Source organism: Pinus tabuliformis, chromosome J, assembly GCF_031772625.1.
Source record: "Pinus tabuliformis cultivar Carrire ecotype Pingquan chromosome J, CPIR1, whole genome shotgun sequence".
Lineage (NCBI taxonomy): Eukaryota > Viridiplantae > Streptophyta > Pinopsida > Pinales > Pinaceae > Pinus > Pinus tabuliformis.
The window spans coordinates 159,761,951-159,771,168 of record NC_142295.1 but is presented as its reverse complement, the minus strand read 5'-3'; the positions used below and the strand labels follow the sequence as shown (position 1 = coordinate 159,771,168).

Sequence of the window (9,218 nt, the reverse complement as noted above, 5' to 3'; positions counted from 1 at the left end):
ATAGCCAACTGACGACGGCTAAAGAAAATATAAATAATGTCCTTTCCACAATGAAGTATCTCTAATATGCCATCTTCAGACATGTGGTCCCGATTTGTAGTTGGCTTCACGTCAACATGGGAGGACTTGTAGTTGGTTTTGCTCAAAGGAATTGGTATAGGAGAGGGAGTAAAACAACCTCATTTGGATAGGTGAATATCCCATCATATATTTTAATAGTAAAACAATTTTTTTATTAAAATAATAAAATATATAAAAGAATGTAATAAATATCATATTATATAGTAGTTTAATGGTTCGATTCCACATTGAGTATCTGTAATATGCCATTTTCAGACAGATCTATGGTCACGATTTGTAGTTGGCTCCAGGTCAACATGGGAGGACTAGTAGTTGCTTTTGCTCAAAGGAATAGGTATAAGAGAGTTAAAAAATCTGATTTGGATATATAGTGATGTGTGGTGTGGTAGTTGAGTTTGTTGGGTGAAATTTATGAGGTTAGGGGTCAAATCACATTGAATATATTATCCTGCTATGGTGTGCCGTTCAACGAGTAGACTCCCCTTATCAATGAATTTAGGCTCTTGTCAAAATCATAAGAAATTGGTATATCTGCTTGCAGGTTGTTGGATGTACTCTTAGTGTTATAATGGCAGTTACGAGAATTGATGCTGGGTCTTCCTTAGATTAGGTATAGCAATTACTAAATTACCCTGTGCCTAAAAAAACCTCATTTGGATAGGTGAATATTCCATCTTATATTTTAATAATAAAATATATTTTTCATTAAAATAGTAAAATATATAAAAAAATGTAATAAATAGTTTAGTGGTTCGATTCCACAATGAAGTATCTGTAATATGCCATTTTCAGACAAACAGTAATAGAAGTGAATACTGTGAAATCCCTAGCCGATCTGGGAATTGAGGATCTACCTGTTAATTACATTAAGGACGACAATGAACGGCCAGCTGTGGCATACAATGATTTCAGCAAAGAGGTGCCCGTCATTTCCCTTGCGAATGCAAGAGCCGGAGGAGCAGAGCACGCACAGCTAATAAGAGAACTCGGAGCGGCCTGTGAAGAGTGGGGAATGTTCCAGATCATAGATCATGGCGTCCCTGGAGAACTGAACTCTCAGATAATGTGTTGTGCCGAGGAGTTCTTTTCGCTTCCAGTGGAAGAGAAGAAGCAGTACGCCATACAGGCAGGGCAGTTCCTAGGATATGGAAATGGGAGCTTTATCAACGATGACCCCTTCAAGGACTGGAGAGAACTATACGTCACGACATGCTACCCGGCTCGGGACATTCAAAGCTGGCCTGCAAAGCCAGTTCAGTTCAGGTCGCCTGCATTTCTTTGGTTTATGTACATTATCTAGTCCATTACACGATCATATATTTTATCTATCCCACGCTCGAACTGTCATTGTTTTTCAGGGAAGCTTTAGCCAACTACAGCGATTCGATGATGGAGTTGGCCAAAACACTACTTGGGCTCATCTCAGAATCGCTAGGAGTTGAAGCAGATGCGATCGAGAAAGCCTGTGGAGAAGACCAACAGAAAGTTCTCTTGAATTACTACCCGACATGCCCCCGCCCCGCTTTAACGTTAGGCCTCAAGAGACATACCGATCCAGGAACTCTTACCATTTTACTGCAAGACAATGTTGGAGGCCTTCAAGCCACAAAGGACGATGGTGAAACGTGGGTTACAGTGGAACCCATCGATGGAGCTTTCGTTGTAAATATCGGAGACCATATGCATGTCAGTGCCCATATTTATTGCTTTTCGGAACATTTTAATTCTGTATTGAACGTATTGAGATTAAAAGAAACTGAGTTACAGTATAAAAATAAAATGAACCTCTATGATCTTCGTCGTAGTTATTTCGAAATATTATGTTATTTAATTCACCGTGAAACGTAACAAATAATTTTAAGAGAATCTTGTATGGAGTTGTTTTTACTGCAATTTTTTTTTTGGCGATTTTAGAGGTTAAATTTTGATTTGTATTATTTAAAATGGTTTTTTATTGCATATTTGGATTCAGCACCTTGAAAAATCCAGGACTCTTGATTGTGCAGAAATTACCTACCAAACTTGTGATTTCAATAAATTGCTGCCTGATTTTAGCAAAAAAATTTCCAAAAAAACTAACTAAAGTATTACGATTGTTTCACAAGATTAGGTCTTGCACGAGGATTGTGTATGAAGATTATCTCAGTTGAAAATATCACACACGATCTGTCTTCTAATAACCTCAAAAATAACCACAAGATCACTTTTTTTATTTATGCGGTTTATTGTATTAGGGTTGTGGTATTTTGGTTTCATGCATGCATGTTGAATTTGTTTTTTTCTGCGTGATGCACGGATTTTTGGATAGTCTGTACAATATTGGTACACGGAGAGAGTGATCATTACATTTATTTAATAACTATACAAATTAAATTAATCTTATAATTGAATCACAAACATAAATAAAAACATTAATTTTTTAATTAATTAACTTTTTGATTATATAATCTAAATGTTAAATATTATTTTTAAACAGATCAACTATCTAATATATTTATTTATATATATCTATCTATATATAAATATATTCAACAAAGTATTATGTTACAAAATATTTTAGATTCAAATTATTCATGTTTATCCCTAGACTGCTTGCTAGGAGCAGTTTGGTTCTAAAGATTAATGATCATACGAAAATAACTATACAAATATATATGAATTCCAACCATACTTATTAATAAATCATTGTAGTAGGATTGTGTTTCAAAATTAGGTCTTGCACGAGGATTGTGTATGAAGATTAGCTCGGTTGAAAAAATCATATGATCTGTCCTTTAATAACCTCAAAAACAACCACAAGACCACTTTTTATTTATGCGGTTTATTGTATTAGGGTTGTGGTATTTTTGTTTCATGGATGTAGGTTGCATTTGTTTTTATTTTATTATATTAATAAAAAAAATTCTATGTGATGTATTGATTTTTAGATTTTCTACACAATATTTGTATAAAGCCAAAGTGGTATAAAGCCATAGTGGTCACTAGTTTTATGGAATATTTATATAAAAGGGAGATTTATATGAAAGGATTACTTTTATTGATTTAATTTTAAAAATATGTAACTAATAATTTTTCAGTAATAAAATATTTTTAATTAAAAAACTTCACTAACTAAACTAATCTTATAAAAAATCATAATCATAAATAAAAATATTAATTTCTTAATTAATTATTTTTTATTATATAATATAAAACATATATATTATTTTTTTATTTTTTATTAAAACCATATATATATCGACGAAGTATTATGTTACAGGATATTTTAGATTCAAATTCTTCAAGGTTATCCATAGACTGCGTGCTAGGGCAGTTGATTTGGTTCTAAAGATTAGCGATTATACGAAAATAACTATAAAAATATATATGAATTCCAACAATACTTATTAACAAACCATTGTTTCCATGCTGCAGGTTTTGAGTAACGGTATCTTCAAGAGCGCAGATCATCAAGCTGTTGTAAATTCGAATGTTCGAAGGCAATCCATAGTGACATTCTACAACCCCGCTCCAGAATCCATTGTTTATCCATTGGATGCATTAGCGGCGATAAAAGGAGAAGGTCGTGCTGGTAAAACTTTCGAGCCGTACGTGTACAGGGAGTTCTACCAGAGGAAGATGACCAAGCACCTCCTGGACAGTGAGATCAAACGCATCAAGGGAATTGTTGGAATGCTAATTCCAACTGCAGGTCGCAACACCGTGCAGGCGGACGTGGACAATACGGCAACACCCAAAACCGTCAGAACGAAAACCACAAACCCGCTGAAGCATATCGCACCGCTTTTGCATAAAGGTGGTTTCCGTATTGTTGGGCTCCGATAAACTATGGAGGCGACGCGTGTCACCCGCATGACATAAGCCAACGTAATTCATCGGAGGCTAAAGTTCGGTGACAAACTGCCTTCCGATATCAATCTCCGCCGTCGGATTTGCTCCCGTATCCTCTCGCCATTGATTGCCCGAAGCTGCACACCTCCATACGACCAACATCAAATCAAGGTTTACGTGGAGTGTAAGATTTCTCTCTTGACCGCCACTCCTACCTGCAAAAGAATTAAAATGAATTTAAACCATGGTCGTAAAAAGTGGGTAAAGCATTTAAGTTTTATTATATACGGCATGTAAGAAAATTAAATGCACATTGGTCTTATGCTTTTCATATACGCTCTTGTTTTAGGGTGAATAAAATATAATGAGCCAAAAATGAAAATGCTCGTGGGTTGTAATATGTTGACCATTGTAAAAAGAATAGAGTGCAGCAAAAGAACTATGTATTTTTGCACAAGTAGTGGATAAAAAAGTGTGGAGCGCATATGAAGATGTAATGTTATTGTTGCACATGGGAGAGGTGTAAGGTGCAGCAGCGAAAGAGCAGGGAGAGCTCAGAATGAAGACCAGCACGTGAAGCAGGGGAAGATATTGCACAGCAGTGCATAGATTTTTTTTGTATTGGGTATGCATTGAAATGCAAGAGAGAAGAATGCACACGTATTTTTTTTAAATGGTGAATGTAATGAAATTTTTACTGAGTATGTGTAAAAATAGTTTTACACCAGTAAAGTAAAAAAAAGGTTTTACTGCAGTAAACCGAGTACAGTGAATTCTCAGGTGGAGACATAATTTTGTTTTGATGGGTAAAAGTAATTTTGGTGAATCCCTCTCAGCAAAAAGGATGAATATGTAACAGAGTTTATCTGAATGTAATTTTTGGTAAATCCCTCTGAGTGAAAGAGGATGAATGTTGTTTCAAGCTTTATGTTTTAATGAATAGAAATGTTTTTATGGCTGTGTAATACTCTGTTCTGAGTAATTTTATTTAAAAGCTTCCTTGTGCATAAAGATCCTGAGACAGAGGAAACAGAGCATTGTCTCTGTGTTGGTTATTTAGTTGGTTTTGGTATTTCCCATTGAAAAATACCCAACAGTGGTATCAGAGCTAGTCCAGGCTCTTTGATGGTGACAGAGCTGGTTCAGGCTCTTTAAAAGTGTCAAGGAAGCTGAAGGAAGGTGTTGTTGCAGCAGTCAAACCTCTCCAGCAGTGTGAAGACTCAGCCAAAAGAGTTAAGGTATTTTTCAAAGCTTTCCTTTCTGTTATTGTTAAAGGAACAGTGAGTGATTTAAAGAAAACACAGTCAAGTATTTAAAGCCTAGATAAGAATGGCAAGGTCAAAGAAGAAAGCCTCCAGGGCTGTTAAAAATGTGTCTCCCCCCCTCTACTAAACTAGAAGGCAATCCATTAGAATACATTCTATTTGAAACCCCAAAGTTTGATGGAAACTTTGATGTATGGGAAATAAAGATGAGGGCTTTCCTAATGTTTGAGGGGATTGAAGTCTGGGAGTCAGTGATTGATGATAGCAAGAGGGATAAAGAATCCATGGAGTATGATGCACAAGCAGCAAAGAGTATCTTGGATGGACTGCCTGATTCTGTGAAGAAGAATCTTAGAAAATATACATCAGCAAAGGATATATGGGACAGACTGCATGACCTTCATGCAAAGGGAGCACTGACCATGACAATGAGTCAAGAAGAACCCATCATAGAAGCTGAGAATGAAAAGCTTGACCTCATCAAGCTTCAAGTAAAAGAAAGGGATGAAGAGCTTACCAAGCTTAAAAAGGAGCTTGACCAATGCAAGAAGAAACATCATGAAGAAGTCATATCCATGACAAATCAGCTGAATGAAGCAAAGAAGCAGGGAGATGTCTTGAGAAGTCAACTTGAACAAAGGCACATGAGGGTGAACAAACTTGTAGAAGAGATTGGACAATACAAGGTAGAGGTCTCCTCCCTTAAGTCCGAACTACAAGAAGCCAAGAAGCAGGCACAAGGAGCTGAAAAGAAAATGAAGAGCAGTCAAGCAAATGATGAAGAAATTTCCAAAATGAAGACAGATATTATCTCCTTCAAAATAGTAGCAGCTGAAGCTACTCGTAGCAAGGAAGAAACTGAGGGACAACTAGCAAAGAAAAATAATGAATGTGAAAAGCTAGAAGAAGAGATTGTCCTCCTCAGGAAGAAGGTTGAAGGGATGAACAAGATCATGAAGAGCTCTCAAGCATTGGATGACATGCTTAGCTATCACAGATCTCCATCTGATAAATCAGGACTTGGGTATGTAGGTGAACCCTCAAACAAGGATGAGGATGCTTTAAGCAAAGGAGATGTGAAGAAGCCAGAAAGAGATGGTGATGCTCCTAGTTCCAGCAAAGGCAAGGAGAAAAATGAAGGCTGCAATAGAAGAAATCCTGCTCCAAGCAGAAAACCAGCTCCAAGAAGAAATGTAGCTGATGGCAAAAAGGCAAGAGGCAATGGTGATCATCAAAGGATCTCAAGGCAGCAAGGCTTCAGAAGTGCATCAAGGAAACCTCCATCACACAGGTACCAAAGTTCATTTTATGGTTATTGTTATGCTTGCTCAAACTTTGGTCATATGGCAAAAGACTGTAGAGCATTTCATAAAGATAAATGTTGTGGTCTCCGAAAATCTTCAAGAAACAATTTTAGAAGAAATCATGAAATGTTATTCATGAACAATGTTGAATGTTTCAAGTGTCATAACATTGGGCATATGGCACGAGATTGTAACTTGACATGGGCTCTCACACAAGCTAGACCCATGCAAAAGAAGAAAATTACACAAGTATGGAGAAGGAAGGAAAGGCAATCTGAAAACCCCTTGAACTCTCGAGTGGATCTAAATTTGTTTTGAGAAGAGTCTACCAAAAGAAGACAAGCATACATTAAAGGGGAGCTTGTAATTTTTGTTTGCTGAAGTGTATTAACAGTCATTTGTTGATGGAGGATGTATTGCAGCGCAACAGTTGCAAATGAAATCTTTGTTAATCCCTCTGAAAGGTAATATGCAGCAGTGATGAAATTAGCAATGTTTTTGCTTTGTTTTTATGCAATATGCACAGAAATGCATAAAAAAGAAAAGATGGCAGCGCTGAAATGTAAAGAGCAGCAGCGAGATAAGAGAAAAATGCAAAGCATGGCAACCCTCACAGCAGTGGGAAGATAGAACATAAAACAGCAGTTTGAATTTTTTTATGGAACACATGCATTGAAATGCATAGCAATGGAAGGTAGTTTCCTTCTATGTAATGTGAGAGAACATACTCACAGCAGAGTGAGTAGAATACACAACAGTAAAAAAATGTAATGTTTTTCTTCATATGCAATGCAACATGCAAAGAAATGCATAAAGAAAAACACGGACAACAGATTTTTAATGCACATGGATGAATGAGAATGTGTATGGCAGCAGAAAAACGAAAGGAATTGCACAGCAGTGCATTGTGTAATTAAAAAAATGAAACTGAAGATTATGTGAAGCAAGGGTGTAAAAAGTAACAGCCCGTGTCATTTTTGTGTGGAGAATGAAGTGCCAAGAGTATGGGCACAGCAGTATGATGAAACAAAAGGCAGCGACAGTGTAAATTGCAGAGGCAACGCAGCAGCAAATAAAAACCCAGGGATGACAGTCTATGGTTATGGGTATGGACAGCAGTGAATATGAAAAATGCAGCAGCAAGAAGTTATGGACACCAGCATGATGGCAAGAAGGAAAAGCACACAGCAATGCAAATAAGAAAATGCAGCAGCATGAAGATGTTTTGTTTTGAAACTGCATCTAAAGCAGTGTTTGACAGTAATCCCTCCGTGAGAGGAAGTGAAGTTCTTAGTGAATCCCTCTGTTAAAGAGGAAGGTGCTTTTGAGCACAGTGTGATGGTAAATCCCTTTGTCAAGAGGAAGATGGGTTTTAGCATACACATGGTAAATCCCTCTATCAAGAGGATGATGCTTTTCAGCATAGTCACAGGTGAATCCCTCTGTCAAGAGGAAGGTGCTCTTCAGCACATTGTTATGGTGAATCCCTCTGTCATGAGGAAGGTGCTCTTAAGCACAGTCTCAGGTAAATCCCTCTATTAAGAGGAAGACAACTTTGTTGTTTGTGGAACTGCATCAGAAGCAGTTGGTGAATCCCTCTATGCGAGGAAGATTGGTGAATCCCTCTATGTGAGGAAGATATCTTTGTAACAGCAGTACTAAGGAATCCCTCTATGTGAGGAAGTGTCTGGGTATGACCGAATGCCCAGTAGTTGAAATTAAAGGGGAGTGTTGGAATGCTAATTCCAACTACAGGTCGCAACACCGTGCAGGCGGACGTGGACAATACGGCAACACTCAAAACCGCCAGAACAAAAACCACAAACCCGCTGAAGCATATTGCACCGCTTTTGCATAAAGGTGGTTTCCGTATTGTTGGGCTCCGATAAACTATGGAGGCGACGCGTGTCACCCGCATGACATAAGCCAACGTAATTCATCAGAGGCTAAAGTTCGGTGACAAACTGCCTTCCGATATCAATCTCCGCCGTCGGATTTGCTCCCGTATCCTCCGCCATTGATTGCCCGAAGCTGCACACCTCCATACGACCAACATCAAATCAAGGTTTACGTGGAGTGTAAGATTTCTCTGTTGACCGCCACTCCTACCTGCAAAAGAATTAAAATGAATTTAAACCATGGTCGTAAAAAGTGGGTAAAGCATTTAAGTTTTATTATATACCGCATGTAAGAAAATTAAATGCACATTGGTCTTATGCTTTTCATATACGCTCTTGTTTTAGGGTGAATAAAATATAATGAGCCAAAAATGAAAATGCTCGTGGGTTGTAATATGTTGACCATTGTAAAAAGAATAGAGTGCAGCAAAAGAACTATGTATTTTTGCGCAAGCAGTGGATAAAAAAGTGTGGAGTGCATATGAAGATGTAATGTTATTGTTGCACATGGGAGAGGTGTAAGGTGCAGCAGCGAAAGAGCAGGGAGAGCTCAGAATGAAGACTAGCACGTGAAGCAGGGGAAGATATTGCACAGCAGTGCATAGATTTTTTTTGTATTGGGTATGCATTGAAATGCAAGAGAGAAGAATGCACACGTATTTTTTTTAAATGGTGAATGTAATGAAATTTTTACTGAGTATGTGTAAAAATAGTTTTACACCAGTAAAGTAAAAAAAATGTTTTACTGCAGTAAACCGAGCACAGTGAATTCTCAGGTGGAGACATAATTTTGTTTTGATGGGTAAAAGTAATTTAACAGAGTTTATCTGAATGTAATT

The 9,218-nt window shown here is 37.3% G+C and overlaps 1 protein-coding gene across 1 annotated transcript; it reads left to right on the top strand.

The window, feature by feature from the left end:
- The first annotated feature begins 649 nt into the window (after nucleotides 1–649).
- On the top strand, nucleotides 650–3,906 carry LOC149226156 (naringenin,2-oxoglutarate 3-dioxygenase-like). Its single transcript, XM_089380122.1, has 4 exons — nucleotides 650–675; nucleotides 874–1,344; nucleotides 1,440–1,767; nucleotides 3,496–3,906. Exons 1-4 carry the CDS (start codon nucleotides 650–652, stop codon nucleotides 3,904–3,906), a joined length of 1,236 nt encoding a protein of 411 aa, XP_089236248.1.
- Nucleotides 3,907–9,218: the final 5,312 nt, after the last annotated feature.